General features: G+C 33.7%; 1 protein-coding gene and 1 non-coding gene across 2 annotated transcripts; one reads left to right on the forward strand and one right to left on the reverse strand.

Moving 5' to 3' along the window:
- Positions 1–4,803: 4,803 nt before the first annotated feature.
- Positions 4,804–17,817, forward strand: LOC111373191 (squamosa promoter-binding-like protein 1). The gene is made up of 10 exons (XM_022995690.1): positions 4,804–5,781; positions 6,116–6,297; positions 6,433–7,004; positions 14,747–14,821; positions 14,913–15,020; positions 15,145–15,265; positions 15,387–15,528; positions 15,686–15,827; positions 16,262–16,894; positions 17,167–17,817. Exons 1-10 carry the CDS (start codon positions 5,183–5,185, stop codon positions 17,605–17,607), a joined length of 3,015 nt encoding a protein of 1,004 aa, XP_022851458.1. The 5' UTR covers positions 4,804–5,182; the 3' UTR covers positions 17,608–17,817.
- A 962-nt stretch (positions 17,818–18,779) lies between these two features.
- Positions 18,780–18,852, reverse strand: TRNAF-GAA. The gene has a single exon. It is a non-coding gene; the product is annotated as a tRNA-Phe (tRNA).
- Between the last annotated feature and the right edge of the window lie 692 nt (positions 18,853–19,544).

The raw sequence follows: 19,544 nt of genomic DNA on the forward strand, positions 1-19,544 counted from the left end.
CAGTTTATATTGATGATTTAAATTTAATTAAAACTCCTTAAGAGCTCAATAAAACTGCAAATTATTTCAAAAATGAATTTGAAATAAAGGATTTGGAAAAAATCAAATTTTATCTCGGGTTACAGATTGAATATTTTTCAAAAGAATTATTCATTCATCAATCTACATATATAGAAAAAGTTTTAAAACATTGTTATATGGATAATGCACCTCCATTGGAATTACTTATGGCTGTTTGGTCACTTCATGTGGCAAAAAGGTTAACTTCGTCCGCTTGAAGATGGAGATAATGTTATTAGTCCTGAAGTATCACATCTTAGTGCGATTGAAACACTAACTTATCTTGTAAATTGCACTCGACTAGATATAGATTTTTCTGTAAATCTCATTGTAAGATATAACTCTATGTCAACTCAAAGATATTGGGATGGTGTTAAACACATTTTTCGTTATTTGAAATGTATTATTGATTTGTAATTTTTTATTTTCAAAAGTCAAGATCTATTTTAGTGGAGGTTAACTTCAACAAAAGATATTCCAACAATTTTGTATGAAGACAATGATGTTCATATTGCACAACTTGAAGAAAGCTATACCAAAGGTGACAGGACGAAATATAATTCTCCAAAATTCTTTCATACACAACTTTCAAAAGAATAGTGACATCAATGTTCAACAAATTTGCTCAAGTGACAATGTGACTGATTTATTTACAAAAGCACTACCAATATTTACATTCAAGAAATTGGTTCACAGGATTGAAAATGCGTCGAATCAAAATTTTTAGTGATCAACATCAGGAGAGTATCTTTAGTCTATTTCCTTTGCTTAGGTTTTATCCTATTGGGTTTTTCTAACAAGATTTTAATGAGGCAGTATTTATCTTTAATATTCCAAAATAAATATGCTCTTTTTCCTTCATTTGATTTTTTTTGTCCAGTTGGATTTTTATCAAACAAGATTTTAACAGGACAGATATTTCGTAGTACATCATTTAAAATTGAGTACTATAAATGGTAAGTTTATTAATGAATGATAATTGTACCCCTACAAACTTATAAATTATTACTATTGTATCTCTAATCTTGCCATATAAATGTAGAGTTTTGGTTTTCATTATAATACACACAAGTCTATTGTCTTTTATTCTATCTTCTTTTTTTCTCTCTTTTCATAACAAATATCATAAAATATATTATTAAAAAATTAATTATTGACTTTAACATAATTAAATTTTTATTTTTAATTCTTATCAAATAGGACATATATTTTCAAATTTGTGTTGTCTTTTTAGTTTGTGAAAACTCCACTTTTTGAACACTACTACTCGGATTCCCAAAAATACAAGAATGTAACAATATTTTGAAGCTTTATGTATTTATTTAAGGTACATGGTGTTTTGATGGTGTAAACAAAATGGGTTGGATGTGGAGAGATCCAAATAAACATTAAGATGAAAAAACGTAGACATTACACATCAATTATGAATGCAGTCCCTCCCAACATTACCCGTACCCACACTATTTTTTTATTGGTAAATGTAAAATTATATTAATAATAAGATGTGAACAAGTATTCCGGGCGTACTCGGGCTTACAAGAATCAAAGATGTTCCAATGATATCAATCTAAATGTCCATTAATAAAGATTCACAATGATACAAAACATGATGACACAATGAAAACATGACTTTGAATACCTGTATTTTAATCAGTCTAACTATGCTATTGGAATGTGTTCTTAAATTTTCAAAGATCAGTCTACTTCAAGTTGCCTATATATGATAAACAGTACTTGCCAGCGCAATTTTCTTAGCATTGTTATGACAAAATGTCCCACGTCCCTCATTCTTGATCCATTTCAAAGCACTAGGTATCTTAGCCGTGGCTCTAGTGATCCCAAACCAGTCTATACTCTGCCTCCAAAATTTCCATGCTCGTGCCACATTGAAAGAAAAGATGTTGGACTGATTCGATCGAAACTTGATAGAACATGCATATGTTGTTAATCTCCATGTGTTGTAGGCGATCTTTAGTAAGGAGCTTAGTCTTTGCACTAAGCAAAAGGATAAATGAATGTTTAGGGATAATGCATGAATTCAGAACATCCTTTGCCCAAATCATTGGCATCCCCTTCGATTAGAAATAATCATAAGTTTTAGTAATACTTATATTATCCCCATGGATCCTTATGAAAGTTTATGACAGGTAGCATGAGGTAATCCTTATGTATGCTTAAAGCACTTTGCATTGGATAATATCTTTTTAAGTAGTGGTGAATCATCCTTCTGGAACACCATTTGCATAATGATGCCCCTCTCAAATACACATGATTGACTCACCGCACCCAAAGTGTCTTTCTTGGCATGTATGTTCAATAGTGACTTGGCTAGTTGTGCATTATTCCAACACTTTACGTCTCGAAATCCTAATCCTCCCTCACTTTTGGGAAGACAATCATCAAACCATGCACCTAGCGATTTTCTGGAATTTCAAAGGAAATCTTGAAAGTGATTGTGGTCGAAATCGAAAATATATACATATATAAACTGAAAAATTTAATTCGCTGAACGGTAAATTACTCTAAGGCCATTACAAATATATTGATCTTTAGTTCTAATATTTTATACCATTAGACAATTATACATTATCTACTTTGTTTTGTTGTTCAGTAGAAAGTTTTAAAAATTTGTTTAGAAAATCGAGAAATTGGTATAATAATTGTTATAGAAAGCCACATATTATCCGCACTAGATAGAAATAAAGCTGACTCCTCTTTACTGATTAAGAAACAAATTAATGAACATTCTATCTCTCAGTGTTAAAGTTTCTTGATAAAAGATCTTGAAAATTGTAAGAAAAAACAAAAGACATAAAAACTACAAGATAAAATAAAGATAAAAAATAGCAAGATGCACACGATCATTACAAGAGAAAACACCTTTGAAATAACACTCATTATGGACTATTCTAGTTGACTTAGCCCCCGTTTGAGCCCCATTATTTCTCATTGCATTAAATTAAAATTTTCTCTCTCATACTTTTAACTACACAATTTTCAATAAAATAATATTACACGTAAATCAAAAACTTTTCAACCACTCATTTTTAAAAAAAAATACTATTCATTTCATTATAATCTATAAATAATGGGGCTCAAATGGTCCCTTAATGAAGTGTCAAGATTTACTTACTATATTCTACCAATGACTTCAGTTTTGAAATAATATTTTGTTATTAGTTATACTAAGCTGTTGTAATGAAATTTAACGATTTAAATAATAAAAGGCAACAAAAATGCAAAAATAATATATCTCAACTCCTTATTTACCAATTAACTTGTAAGTTGAGGTAAGCGAGACTAGGATTATATTTAGTATGACTTTTAAAAAGTCAAAAATGAAAATTTGAGATCTAAAATTTGCTTTTGCGACTATTTGGTTAATTTTTATTTATTTATTTTTTTTAAGTGCTTCTTTTAGTTAGAAAAACTTTTAGAGGAGGTTGGTCTAATACGATTTTTTTTAAAAGTACGATTGGAATAGGATTCTTTTTACAAATTAATTTTTAAACAAAAATTAAGGTAAGCTTATCTAATTTCTCTTTAAAAAAATTAAATTACTACGAGAAGCAAAAATACAAGTAAATTATGTCAAATGGATCTAAAAGTGTGTTTGATTGACATATAAAATATCATCTAGAAAAGAAAATATTTTCCTTATTTTAAGTAAAATAAAAACCACATCCCCAAAGAAAATATTTTCCTTAAAAATAAGGAAAATTAGGCATATTTTTAAAAGTTGAAAAATATTTTCAATGAAAAAAATAACAATCAAACACTCAAAATAGAATTTATATGAAAATTTGATATTTTTCATAGAAAATAAATATAGCCCTTGTTTCAGCCCCATTTTGGGGGAAATAATGAATTTTTGAATAGTGTATTGATGGAAAATGTATGATTAAAAAATAAGGAAAAATTTTAAATTTACGCGTAATATTATTTTATTGAAAAATGTGTGAATAAAATAATGTTGAAATACTGTTGAAAAATACATTCTTTCAAAAGAATGAGATTCAAACAATGGCATAATCAAACACGCATAAGCATGAATTATGAGAGCGCACAAACACAAAACTAAGGCCATGTTTGATTGGTAAATCTTTTCCATGGAAAATGGATTCAATTTTCCCACTCTGTTTGATATGAGATTTTTTTTTTCATGGAATTGAAGTTCCAACTTTTCTTGGACCTTGGAATTTTCTAGCTTTTTAGGGAAAATGGTTACTGTAGCAATATGTAACTTTTTTTTTCTTTTTTGTTGACAATGAAGACAAATTCTAAGAATTATTGTAAAAAAATATTTTCCTTTAATTGATAATTTTTATGTAAAATAAAGTCAAACGAACATAAAAGATATATGATTTTCTTGAAATTTTTGTTTTTTTTTGTTTTGGCAATGGAAACAAATTTCATCCCCAATACCAGTAAATTTTATCACTTTAATTGACAATTTTCATATAAAATAAAGCCAAACGGATATAAAAAAACGTTTTAATTTAAATATTTTTCACGTGAAAAATTATACCAATCAAACACAATAATTTACAATTCTCAAGAAAATAATTTTCCATCAATTCAATTTTCTAAAATTCATTTTTCTTTTTACTCAAATTTCACCTTTGCAATAAAACGGACTATTAGTGAAGTGGTGGTGTCAGTTATGTCTTGTGGCACCAGTGGATAGAAGATGACTGACAAGTCATAAAAGCGTAAAGAAGAAAACAAACACACCACACATCCACGCTCTCTCTCTCTCTCTCTCTACATTCATATCCCACCACCACCACCACCACCACCACTACCATCCCCCACGCCGCCTCCAACCATACGGACACGTTTCATACCTTCTGCCGTTGGCATCATAATCATATCAACGTCCGGCAAATCTTGCTCTAATTTCCATTTTCTTAATTACTTTAACCTTTTAGTTGCTGCTGTCAATTCTGATGCGAAACCGATGTGAGTATTATTAATTATTCAAATTGGAAATGATCGAGGCTAGTTAGAGCGAATTGCGCTATGTGATTGCTTTGAATTGGAACCATGGATGCTTAGGGGTACCGTTTCTCGATTTTTGGGGTTTTATAGATGATAATTACCTAAATTGGGGGCTTACTAAATGGAAGCCAGAATTGGAAGTGAAGCTCAGCTTTATTACGGTCTGCCTTCCACGGATTTGAGGACAGTGGGGAAGAGACGCATGGAATGGGATCCCAACGATTGGAAATGGGATGGGCATCTATTCGTTGCTTCTCGACTCAATCCCAATCCTTCTAATTACCAGGGCAGGCAGTTTTTTCCACTTGAAAGTGGAATTACTACAACTAGGAATTCTTCTAACAGCTCCTCCTCTTGCTCCGAAGATTTAAATCAAGGGGCTGAGAAAGAAAAGAGGGAATTGGAGAAGAGGAGGAAACTTGTCGTAGTTGAAGATGATAATTTGGCAGATGAGGGCGGCAATCTTATGCTAAATCTTGGGGGACAAGGCTATCCAATGATAGAAAGGAACACAGGGAATGGGGATGGAACTTCCGGGAAGAAGACTAAGTTGGCTGGAGCTGCCACAAATCGTGCAGTTTGCCAGGTTGAGGACTGCAAGGCTGATCTGAGTAAGGCTAAAAATTATCACAGACGGCATAAGGTTTGTGAGATGCATTCGAAGGCTACTAGGGCACTTGTTGGGAATCAAATGCAACGATTCTGCCAGCAGTGTAGCAGGTAGATCCTAACCCTTCATTTGCTTCTGTGTGGTTATATTTACCAAGTCACCTAGCATTATCTTGGGGAATCTGTTAGGTTATTAACTGATCCTGATAATTATGTTGAGTATCTCTTTGCCCAGATTTGATTTTTGCTAAATCCTTGGTTTTTCATTCTGCATTATCAGAGTCCAATACTGATGGCATTTTGACTGGGTAATGCATTCTATGAAGTTATGAAGTTATGAAGTTATATGGTTACTAGTTACGCATGATTTTAATTTGAGCATAGTCGTACTGTCTTTCAATTCTCAAGTGATTTCTGTTCCCTATATTTTACAATTTTTTTGCAGGTTTCATGCACTTCAAGAGTTTGATGAAGGAAAACGCAGTTGCCGTCGACGTTTAGCCGGCCACAACAAAAGGAGGAGGAAATCTCAATCTGACAATGTTAACAATAACAATCCCTTGAATGATAACCAGGCGAGTGGTTATCTATTGATGACCTTACTGAAGATACTCTCCAATATGCATTGTAAGTAAATGGTGTTCCTCTGTTGAAACTTGACATTGTGTCCCATACTATTTCATATAAATTTATTGATCATCATTTTGCCTTCTAAGCTTATGACAACTGCAATTAATTTGTTCTGGGTTGCATGAGTTGCAGCCAATGGATCAAACCATAAAGATGATCAGGACATGATTTCTCATCTTCTACACAGCCTTGCTAGCCAGAAATCTTTGCATGGGGAAACAAGCATCTCTGGATGTCCGAAGGAATCTCAGGACTTGCTGAACTATCTCCCTTCTTTAGGAAATTCAGAATTCTTGCATGCCTTGCTCTCGAACAGTTCTCAAGGCCAGAGACCTGGAGAACAGGTTAGTACAATTCCTGTCGATGAAATGCTGACAAAGGATGGGAATCTACAAGCCACAAATTCTCAAAGACCAGGTGTTATGCTCTCCAACCATGGTAGTTCTCCAGTTGATGCAGAAGGCGTGGTCTGTTCTGCTGGGAGAAGCAAACTGAATAATTTTGATTTGAATGATGTTTATGTTGATACTGATGATGGCATGGAGGTTGTAGAAAGATCACACATCCCTGTGGATCTGGGGACCGATTCCATTGAGTTTCCTTCATGGGTGCAAGAATCACATCAGTCAAGTCCTCCTCAGACCAGTGGAAATTCAGATTCAGGATCTGCCCAGTCTCCTTCCAGTTCCAATGGGGATGCCCAGGTATATTTTACTATGCCCGAGTATGTCAATGTTATTTGCGATCTTTCTTTTACAAATCTTGTACCTTATAAATCTAAAGCAAGGAATGACCTATGAGTTGTATAACACTCGCAAGGAAGTTTGACTCAGATTTTCTATAATTAGGTGATCACGCATCATTAGAGACCACACTTTGTTGGTTGACTCATGAATGTTCGTGGGTATACAAGCTTTTCACTCATATCTTTCATTCTGAACTGTCTTTTACTTCCCTTCCAGAAACATTTTATTGCAGTTCTTGTTAGATGTTCCAATATCCAGAATGAATCAATACATCATTAATGAAAAACCATTCAGATCAACAAATCATCTACTTTAAATATAATGAGCCTATTTGCGATGTGTTCACTAATTTTTTTGATTTCTCACTCATAGGTTTGTAGAGGTTTCCTAAACTTGGGTTCTCCGAGCATCTAAGTTGTCGTTGTTGTTGTGAGTGTACAATCCCAACAAGAAGTTAAGTCCCAATAAATTGGAGGTCGGTTTACATATATTGAAAGGTCCCACAAAATCAAAACTTTTGCAACCACCTCTATTGTTAAGTTTGTTTTACACCATCTCTCTTATAATTTGTTCCATTGGATGGTAATTTCTTGTGAATGGAAGATAATATAGATGTACACATTGCATGCCCCTACCATCTAAAATATCTTTTCATTAATTTATATCTAGTTGGTACTATGCCCACTTAATAGAGTACATTCTTGTGTTCTATTTTATCTATTTAAGTATTTTCATACATTTAAGATCCAATTTTTTTTTTTTTTTTTACTGTACTTTTATGAGCTTTTTGTCCTTTAACAACCTAACAATCAATATCGTAAAGCATAGCTGATGTAACGAGTGTCTCATATAACTTGCCTTAACTGGATCATTTTCTTCCCCCCCCCCTTCTTCTTTGACACGTTTTTTTTTCCTTTCTTTCTGCCTCTAAATTGTGTGAATTTAAAGTGCACAATAAGAGGATATTTATAGGTGTGATAATGATAATAATATACTTAGAATTTTAATAGAATTTAAATTGGAATCTTAGCAAACAACCTTATCAATTAAAATTCCAATTACATGAGGATAAAATTTTAGTATAAATATGTTAAAATTCTAAATTTATCTAAACACCTTTATATTAAATAATCCGATAATAATTCAATATATATCCAAATATTAAATTCTAGTTTCGTTAAAACTCTTATTTTCAAATTATGAGTATGATAAAATTCTAAAGTTATTTAAATACTTCATAACAGATAATTCAATAATAAATTAATAGATATCTTAATTTTATGTGAAACTCATATATATCCAATTATCAAAAATATTAACACAACGAGAAAATGGTAAAGTTGCTAAGTGACCCTAAAATTTCAAAACGTGCAGTTATGCCTCATAATATATAGTATGAATTTTGGGTGTTCCATCCTGCCCTCCTTAAAAAATTTCGTCCTCGAAATTTACCTTGGTTATCGATAAGTTGTGGGTATTTAGCTTTAATATCTGCCTCATATTCCCAAGTGGACTTTTCCACCTCGTGATTCCGCCACTGAACCTTTACCAATGGAATTTCTCTATTTCAATGTGTTCGAATCTTTCTATCCAAGATGACTATTGGAGTTTCCTCGTAAGTTAGATCTGGATGATTGTCTAACGATTTAGGATTAATCACGTGGCTAGGGTTTGATTCGTATTTTCAAAGCATAGAGACATGGAAGACATTGTGTATTACTAAAAGTTCGGGAGGCAATACCAGCTCGTAAGCCACAGTTCCCACACGCTTCAAAATCTCAAAAGGTCATATGTATCTTGGTTAGAGCTTTCCCCTTTTTTCAAATTAAATAACTCCTTTCATAGGAGCTATTTTTAGTAAAGCTTTGTCATCAATCTCGAACTTAATATCCTTCTATTATCTGTATAACTTTTCTGTTGGTCTTATGCAATCTTTATTCTAGCTTGAATCTTTTCAATAGCCTGAACTGTTCGCTCAATAATCTCAAGCCTTAGAATTCTTTGCTCACCAATTTCATCTCAATGAGTTGGAGATCTACACATTCTACCATACAAATCCTCATAAGGAGCCATTCCTATGGTAGCTTAATAGCTATTATTGTAGGCAAATTCTACCAATAGTAGATGTTTTTCCCAGCTTCCTCCAAGATCTAAGATACACGCTCAAAGCATGCCCTCAAGAATTTGAATAATTTTCTCCGACTGGCGATCTGATTGTGGGTGGAAAGAAGTGCATACGTTTCCAAAATTTTGAAGTGAATCTCGGATCTTTATTTGACACAATAGAGACTAAGGTCCTATGTAATCTAATCACTTCTCTAACATATAATTGAGCTAATTGATCCATATTAAAAGTTATCTTTACTAGTAAGAAGTGAGTTGACTTTGTCAATCTATCAATAATAACTCAGATTGCATCATTTCCTCTATTTGACTTTGGAAGACCAATTACAAAATTCATGGCAATATGCTCCCATTTCCATTCAGGAATCTCTAGTGGGTTTAATAATCTTGACGGTCTTTGATGTTTTGCTTTCACTTGTTGGTAAACCATGCACTTCTCTACGAATAGACCTATTCCTCTTTTCATATTTCGTCACCAGAATGTGCTTTGAAGGCCTTTATAAATCTTCGTTCCCCCGGAATGTGCTGCATATGGGGTGAAGTGAGCTTCTTCTAATACTTCTTTTCATATCTCCTCATCCTTAGGTATACACAATCTTCCTTTAAACATCAATGTGTTATCTTTAGCTAGCTTAAAGTCTTTTCACTTGCCAGTGCCAACTTCACCTTTAATCTTTTGTAAAAATGGATCACTATCCTGAGCTTTCTTAATTCGGTCTCGAATAGTAGTTTGAATTGTGAGGGTGGCAATTCGTGCTACAATATCTACTGGAGGTAAGATCACCTTAAGTTGTAAGTGATCTATATCTTTGATTAATGATGTCTGTATAGTGGGTAAAACTATCAAATGTCATGTTGTCTTTCTGCTTAATGCATCAGCAACTACATTGACCTTTCCTGAATGATAATGAATGGCACAATCATAATCTTTGATCAATTCTAGCCATCTCCGTTGCCTCATGTTCAATTTCTTTTGGGTGAAGATGTACTTTAGGCTCTTGTGGTCCGTATAAATATTACATTTAACTGCGTAGAGATAGTGTCGTCATATCTTTAGTGCATGAACTACTGCTACCAACTCTAGGTCGTGTTGGATAGTTTTCTTCATAGGACTTTAGTTGTTTGGAAAGCATATGATATAACTTTAGCATGCTGCATAAGTATCGTAGACCCTGTTTAGATGCATCGCTGTAGATGACGAAGCCTTCTGACCCTTTGGGTATGGTCAAGACTGGAGCTGAGATTAATTTTTGTTTTAGTTCCTAAAAGCTCTGTTAGCACCTATTCGTCCATTGAAACTTCACGTTTTTTCTCGTTAATTGGGTCATTGGGATGGCAATCTTTGAAAAGCCTTCAATAAATCGCATGTAGTAACTTGCTAATCCGAAGAAGCTGCACACTTCTCTAACATTAGTTGGTCGGGGTCAATTGGTAATTGCTTCGACTTTTCCTGGGTCAACTTCAATTCTTTGGGCTGTGATTATGTGGCTTAAAAATTCCACTCTATTGAGCCAAAATTCGCACTTTTTGAATTTGGCATAGAGCTTTTCACTCCTCAGTATTCCGAGAATAATTCTTAGGTGTTTTGTATGTTCATGTTCACTCTTTGAATAGATTAGTATGTCATTAATGAACATGATAACAAACTGATCCAGATAGTTGTGGAAAATTCGATTCATGAGATTAATGAAGACTGCTGGCGCATTTGTCAAGTCAAAGGGCATCACCAAGAACTCAATAGTGCCCATATCAAGTCCTAAATGCAGTCTTAGGAATGCCAGTTGATTTAATTTTCAATCGATGATAGCTTGATCTTAAATCAATTTTTAGAAGACCTTGGTACCTTGTAGCTGGTCAAATAAATCTTCATTTCTAGGAAGGGGGTATTTATTTTTAATTTTAATACGATTCAACTCTCGATAATGGATACACATTCTCATCAATCCTTCCTTTACGAACAATATTGGAGCTCACTGGTTCTAATAAAACCCTTGTCTAGCAACTCCAACAATTGTACTCTCAATTCTTGAAGTTCTACTGGTGCCATATGATAAGGGGCCTTCAAAATTGGCGTGGCACCCGGTACAAGGTCAATAGTGAACTCGACCTCTCGATTTGGAGGCATTTTTGGTAAATCTTTTGGAAATGCATGTGGAAAATTCTTAATCATTGGAACTTCGTCGATGGTTAACTCCTCTTGATCAGTGCTGGTCAAAGACACTAAGAATCTTTTAGCGGACTTCTTTTTCAACATCGTTCAGCCTGCACTGCTAATATAAGTTGAGGTAGAGGTTTTACCCTTATTCCAAAAAAATGAAATTCTTCTTCATCAGGGCGTTGAAAAATTACATCATTCTCGAAACAACGAATGGTTGCATGATTTTTTGACAACTAGTCCATCCCAAGTATAACATCAAAATCTTTCATATCTAGAACCACTAAGTCTATTTTTATAATCTTTTATATAATTTGCATTAAGCACCTTCTTGGTAGGTAGTGATACTTCTAATATGTTCTCAAGGGGTACACATTCTATATTCGACTTTGGAACGAATATCGAAGAAACAAATGAGTATGTAACTCTTGAATTAATTAATATAAAAGCAGTTGTATCAAAGATTGATATGATACCTGCTACTACATTGCAGTCGAGCTCTGCCTCTTCCTGTGCTAAAGCAAAAACTCTAGCCTTGCCCATCATTTGATCTTCAACCTTCTTAGATTGTCCCTCAATGCAGTCTTTCACGACGTGTCCTGGCTTGCCACATTTTTAACATACACCTTTCGCTACCAAGCATTTTCCCTTATAAGGTTTTCGACATTTAGGACAGAGAGGTCGTGGATTCTTGTTTTGGATATTGGCATCTGTTTTTGTCCTTCCTTCCTTGTTGGAACCTTTTCCATTCCTCTTATTATCGTCGTACCATTTGCGCTTGTCTAAGGAGCCAGTCTGCTGCTTACTACTTTCACCGGTCTGATCATCATCAAAGGTGTATACTTGAGCCTTCTTCAGAATTCCCTAATAAGTACCTATTTGGAATACTGACACTACGTTTCTAATGTCAGTCCTCAGTCCACGCTCAAAGCGTCGAGCTCGTCTCTCCTCCATGCGTCGTGTTTCCTTGCTCAGCTCAAGAAACTTTGCTTCCTTTTTGTCTCTTAAAATAGCTGGAAAGTACTTTTGTAGCACTATCTCTTTGAACTGTACCCATGTAAGGTTATGCTGTTGTTCCTCGGTGTAGGATCTAGTAGTCATCTCCAACCAATGACCTGCTCCCTTTTTTCATCATAAATACTGAACAAAGGATTTTTTATTTATTTATTTTTTATTTTTAGCGTCGATGCATTCCATCAACCTAAATATACGCTCAAGATGGCGAAGCCATTCTTCAGCGGCTAGTGGATCGAGGCCACCTTCAAACACGGGTAGATACATCTTTCGAAATTGTTCTATAATTGAAACAGTTCCTGGCCTGCCTCGTGGCTGGTGAGGTGGTTGCTGCTGCAACATCTCTTGCATAACAGCCAGTAACTCTCGTGCTAAGTTAGCTGTCATCTAAACCTTAAATGTGGGGATCGTGTATTAGACGCCATTCAAGTAAATTCAACTATCTTGGTATAGCCGATGACGATAAAATAATGTTTCTGATCACTATATTCCCATTGTTTCCACTCAAAAGATAATACACGACATAGATATTACTACATGGAAATTATAAACATGTGATTCTGGAATTAGTGCTCATATAAAATAGCTTTATCTAATTTATTAAAATTTCAACATTCAATATAATAATCGTAATTTTTTTGCACTGTAGAAAAAATCTAGAACTCGTTAAACGGATATTTAAAGCTAATAAAATAATATCATACCTTAGATCATCAGTTAGAAGTTGATAATGCCGGTTTCGATGTTGTGTGGATCAAAATTTATTTAATTTTAACATATAAAGAACTCTAAAATTTCAATCTTACAAAGTATGCAGGAAATTTTGACTGGGCTTTGATACCATGATATATAAGCCCCGAAACCTATGCTCCGGAGGTTACTTAAATAATCGCTTTAATCATTATAAAACTTGATTGGTACATTACAATATATAAAAATTTGAAGAAACATCGCAGAATAAATTAAACTTTTTATTGTCTTATAAAAAAAGTCATATAAATTCAAACCACCAATGAAATATAAATTTAACATTTATTTTTAAAAATTCAACATTGATTTCGAAGGAAAAAATAAATTCTAATTTGAATAAAAAATTGTTTTCTAACTAAAAATTAAATATTAAAAGAAAATCTTAAATTGTTGATTCAGCAACACGGATTCTGTTTGCAATTTCAACCTCTGATATGGAATGGGCATATGAATATATATTCAGTATAGATTTCATGCCAGTATTTTCACAATTTAATATAAAAAGCAAATAAAATACACACATAATATAACTTAGTGAGATAGAAACCTGACCGTCTCATTCTCACTTAGGTCATACCCGTTCTCAATCTCCACTTAGAGTATTTAGCCATGTGGAGGGTTTCCGTGTAGATCTTAGTAATAATACCCTATGGTATTTTCCACAACATCTTTCTTTACTTTGAATTATATAATAACGTATAAAACACTTAACTTAAAACATAAAAAAGTGAAAACACAAAATCACTAGGCATTTAATGAAATCTATACCTATTCGTTAAATTCCTTGTGTACTTGAGCTATTTAGGATTGTAAGTTCTTGCGAGCAGATTCGAATTCGTCGAAAAATTTTCTTTTCTTTTCCTTCTTTCCTTCCCCCCTCCCCCGCCTTCTCTCTCTCTCTCTCTCTCTTCTTTCCCACGTTTTTTGGGATTCTTTTTGCCTCTAAATTGTGTGAATTTAAAGTGCACAATAAGAGGATATTTATAGTTGATAATGATAATAATCTAATTAGAATTTTAATAAAATTTAAATTGGAATCTTAGCAAACAACCTTATCAATTAAAATTCTAATTACATGAGGATAAGATTCTAGTTTTAATATGTTAAAATTCTAAATTTATCTAAATACCTTTATATTAAATAATTCGATAATAATTCAATATATATCTAAATATTAAATTCTAGTTTCGTTAAAACTCTTATTTTCAAATTATAAGTATGACAAAATTCTAAACTTATTTAAATACTTTCATAACAGATAATTCAATAATAATTTAATAGATATCCCAAATTTAATTTTATGTGAAACTCATATATATCCAATTATCAGAAATATTAACACAAGGTCCTAGAAAATGGTAAAGTTGATAAGTGACCCTAAAATTTCAAAACGTGCAGTTATGCCTCATAATATATAGTACCAATTTGGGGTATTACACAAAAACCTTACTTTGCATTTTTTTGTTGATGAAATGCCAGTTTATTTTCAATTTTTCTATCATTTGAAATTTAAAACTACCTATGACTTCTTTTAGGTCGTAGTTATTTATCTGCTGAGCTTATGAATTTTTCTTTAGAGATGCCACTAAAATATTCTTAGCTTGTTTCTACATTTTGTTCTATTTTAATATTTTCCTGTCATTTTGTGTTATTACAGAGCCGAACAGATCGCATTGTTTTCAAACTGTTTGGAAAGGAACCCAGTGATTTTCCCATCATTTTACGAACACAGGTATTTTTGAACTTTTGTTTACTTGGATATCCAGCTTTGCCATCTCTCTTTTCTTAGAAAGTTTAACCAAGTGAAAATTTTGTATTTCCAGATATTCGATTGGTTATCCCACAGTCCTACGGACATGGAGAGCTATATAAGGCCTGGTTGTATCATTTTAACGATATATCTTCGTCTATCTGAGTCTGCATGGGAGGAGGTATGCTTGTTTTTGAAGATAACATGCATGTGAAATTGTTGTTTTGTATTCATGGACAAACCTTCTTAAGTCGTGCTTTAAAAGGAACCTCCATAATTTGTCAAACTCCAATTGCTTTGTGCAGCTCTGTTGTGATTTGGCCTCCAATTTGAGTAGACTCCTGGATTTCTGTCACGATGTCACTTTCTGGAGTACAGGATGGATTTATGTCAGGGTGCAGAATCAAATAGCATTTATATACAATGGTAGTCATTATTATGATTCTAGAAAAACATTCTTTAAAATGTCATGTTTTAAGTTGCTACTTTGCAACTATGCTTCTTTGTAGAAGACTGATTAATCACTGTGAATGTTCCTATTCTGCAGGTCAGGTTGTTGTGGACACGTCTTTACCTTTCAAGAGTAGTAATTATAGTACAATTCTGAGTGTTAAACCTATTGCTATTACATCATCTGAGAGAGCTCAGTTTGTTGTTAAAGGCTTTAATTTATCTAGACCCTCCACGAGGTATGCATCTTGATTTGCTGTATGGTTATATTTTCTTCTTCTTGATTTTGTGAATGCAAATGTTAGATAGATTCTGTTCTCCTTACCTCCATAAAATTCTGAAATTCTTGGTCATAATCACAGACATGTCATCACAATATTGAACATTTGTTGCCAGGATACTCTGCTCGCTAGAAGGTAATTATCTGGAAGCTAACAGTGAGTTAGTGGAACACGAAGGTGACTTAGAGAGGCATGATGTTCAACATGTGAACTTTGCCTGTTCAATTCCTGCTGTTAATGGAAGAGGATTCATCGAGGTAATGCTTTATTCTGCTTATAGAATATTGTTCCTCATGGAAGTAACATATTGAACATTTTTATATCATGTCAAATTTGAGAATGTTGGTAACATGGTGCAAAATAAAAATTGTTATAAAGGATAATGGTTTGGGGTAATTCTGCCTGATGTTGACCCCTATTAAAGTTTTGTATGATATAGTTTGGTTACATGAGAAATGCATGCTGTGGCATGGTGGCCATGAAATAATCTTGGCAATGGCTAATTCTGTGTGATGTAGACTTAGCATGCTATGGCATGGTAGTAGCTACGAGCACCAGTATGGCTGCATTCCTGGAGTGTTATGCTAGAGTTTTGTCATTTGTGCAACACACATGTTTTGCTGCCTAATTCAGAAATTCATTGAAAATTTCTCTCTCGCTAACCACCAAATCTTTTCCTATATTTATCCAGGTTGAAGATCATTGTCTTGGCAGAAGCTTCTTTCCTTTCTTAGTTGCTGAGGACAATGTTTGCTCTGAGATGCGTATGCTTGAAAGAGAAATAGAGTTGACCGAGACAGATGATTTCCAGCTAGAAACTGCGAAATTAGCAGCACGGAAAAAAGTCCTGGATTTCATACATGAAATGGGATGGCTTCTCCATAGAAATAATTTGAAGTCCAGAATGGGGCGCTCAGATCCTAAATCAGACTGTTTTCCTTTTAAACGGTTCAAGTACCTCGTGGAGTTCTCTATCGACCGTGATTGGTGTGCTGTTTTAAAAAAACTTCTTGACATTCTTTTCAATGGAACGGTGGGTGCTGGAGACCAGCCTCTCTTGAAGTTTGCACTAAATGAGATGGGTCTCCTACACCGAGCTGTGCGGAGAAATTCAAGATCTCTGGTGGAGATGCTGTTAAAATATGCCCCAGAAAGAGTAGCAGAAGAACTAAGTTTGCAATACAACTCCCTTGTTGAGAGTGACGGGAGTTTCTTGTTTAGACCTGATGTTGTGGGGCCTGCAGGTCTGACACCTCTTCACATTGCAGCTGGTAGGGATGGATCTGAGGATATATTGGATGCTTTGACTTGTGATCCGGGAAAGGTAATCATTTTTCCCCTCCCAATTATAAGCTTGAAGGGTATAAATTTAGTCATTTTAATTTGCATGTGCTACATGTTAGGAGGCCTCTTCTTTGCTTTCACAGCCTTTCGATAAGTTGTGCAAAATAAATATTGCGATCAGGCCTACTAAAATTGATTATCAGTTGTACGAATGAAGACTGGCCTAATTTTGCCATTCTAGACTTGTAGTTGAATCAGATCCATTTAGTTTACTATATGAATTTTAAAATATGCTCATATGACCTGATTTAGGTGGGAATTGAAGCATGGAAGAATGCCCATGACAGCCCAGGATTCACGCCTGAAGATTATGCTCGACTGAGAGGACACTACTCTTACATACACCTTGTTCAGAGGAAAATTACCAAGAAAGTATCTTCTGGGCATGTGGTTGTTGACATTCCTGAGACTTGTTCAGATAGCGGTGTGAAGCAGAAGAAAAATGAAGGGGCGACCACTGGTTTTGAGATTGGAATGTCCAAAGGAAGTGTTCCGCGTCCCTGTGGTATTTGTAATCAGGAATTGGATTACAGAAGCATGAGTCGAACTTTGCGTTATAAGCCTGCAATGCTTTCAATGGTGGCCATAGCGGCTGTATGTGTTTGTGTAGCTCTTCTTTTCAAAAGCTCGCCCGAAGTTCTGTACGTGTTCCGTCCGTTCAGGTGGGAGATGTTGGAATATGGTTCCAGCTGAGAGCAACATGATAATAAGTGATTAAAGTTAATAGGCCTATAGTGAACTGTAGAGCTGAAACGTTTGCTGGACAGCTCATTGGGTATTGACCTATTTGTTTAGATTGTGATTTTCTTTCTGGATAAATATCATGCCGGTGATTGTTTAAATGAAATAATTTACTTTGTGTTGAATGCAGCAATAGAACTTGGATGGCGTTCTTTATTTAAATTTATGCTTCACATTTTAATTGTATTTTTATGTTTTATGATGTGAGAAACATTTGAGATAGTTGAGTAGAAAATATAAGGCTTGTACAGAAAGACTTTCCTTTTTAATTGTTTTGAAAATGTTTAGGACTCTTATCATTTAGGGTATATTTGGCAAAACGTTTATAAGTTGGGATATATTAGTGGCAAAACGAGTAATGCTTATAAATAAATAGGATAATTCACACAACATTTTTTCATAATTACACCACATTTTATTTACAAGAAATATTTTTAGTATTTGCTCACTTCTACTTTTATGTCCTCAACTATTTTCTTGTTGAGTTGTCATTTGTAACTTATTTTTGTCATCTCTAACCACGATTTTTCATCCAAATATGCTACTAATGTGCATCGAAAAGGTGGACATGTTTAACTTTTGTATTAATTATTTAGTTTAATAATTTTAAAATAAGAGAGAGCGAGTTGTGTCTTTTTGGCCCTTGTAACAAATTTTGGACGAAAATTGTCTCTATAGACGAGATAAAAATTAATAGAAGATTGATGATAAAAAAGTTGAAAACATGTGTAAAAATAAGAAAATTTTAGGTGTATGCATTGTAATTAAAATGTAGTGTTGTTAACAATCCTAAGAACTAAAAAGTATTTATAGAAACAAGCAGTGATACCTAAATTATCATACAAAGAAATTTCTTTTCTTTTTCATATTTCATTTTTTTTTTTTTTTTTGGGTGGTTGGGGGTGTAAATTAGCTTTGGAAAAATAATGGTTGATAAGACTTTTTAACTCTTCTAAAGTCTGGTTGAATGCATTTACACGACCTTATGATGATTATTATACAAATGTATACTTTTTGAAAAGTTTTGAGATCTAATTCTGTTTTTTTTTGAAACGCTTGCTGCAATATTCCAATATAAATATAAATTAATAAAAGAGAGAAGGGCAAAATCAAACAAAAGAGGATGCGGTGAGCGTGGATCGAACACGCGACCTTCAGATCTTCAGTCTGACGCTCTCCCAACTGAGCTATCCCCGCGTGATGTTGTTTTATCTTTTTGTTCATATAAATCTACTCACATATTCCACCTCCCCCACTATATTGCCGTTTTCATTCTTTGTTTATTATCACCAAAATAAAAAGTCCAATTTCAATCAATCTCCTACATTCTTGCACGGCTCTCTCTCTCTCTCAAATTTTTGATCGGGTCAATTATGAGAGGGGCCAAGATGCCCAAGACTACAATTCAAAAGAACAATTCTCTTTAGGTTTCTATATTTTTTTTTATTTATATTTTTCAGTTTCCATCTTACCTCTCGAGAATTTCTATCGCATCCCATAGGATTCGAACCCAAGATCTTTGCTAACTTAAATTGAATCCAATACCAAGTGTCTATAACGCCCCAAATCTGAAGTTCGGTTCGATACCTAACATGCATTCCTAGGATTTTAAAAAAAAAAAATTTCAAGTGTTTTATTATTTTTTTATCGAACTTATTCTATTTAACCTCAAACCATATGTAAGATAATCTTGGCTCATATTTGGATTACCAGTTAGATTCTGAATGTCATGAAATTTATACAATATCTTTTTAACATATCTAAAAATTACATATTAAAATTTCAAAGTTTTTCAACAATGTTAACCATGTACTGCTCTTGGGTACACTTATCTTAGTGTATGGAAAATGCCATAACTTTTTTTACTGACCTCCAAATGACTTGATCTA

The sequence above is a fragment of the Olea europaea genome, unplaced genomic scaffold (genome assembly GCF_002742605.1).
Source record: "Olea europaea var. sylvestris unplaced genomic scaffold, O_europaea_v1 scaffold1082, whole genome shotgun sequence".
NCBI lineage: Eukaryota > Viridiplantae > Streptophyta > Magnoliopsida > Lamiales > Oleaceae > Olea > Olea europaea.

Bases quoted from the DNA above. Each gene is read 5' to 3' on its own strand.
- LOC111373191 (XM_022995690.1), top strand. From the start codon at position 5,183: ATGGAAGCCAGAATTGGAAGTGAAGCTCAGCTTTATTACGGTCTGCCT. The intron at 15,266-15,386 runs GTAGTCATTATT...CCTATTCTGCAG, and splicing joins AATAGCATTTATATACAATG to GTCAGGTTGTTGTGGACACG. The intron at 15,828-16,261 runs GTAATGCTTTAT...ATATTTATCCAG, and splicing joins ATGGAAGAGGATTCATCGAG to GTTGAAGATCATTGTCTTGG.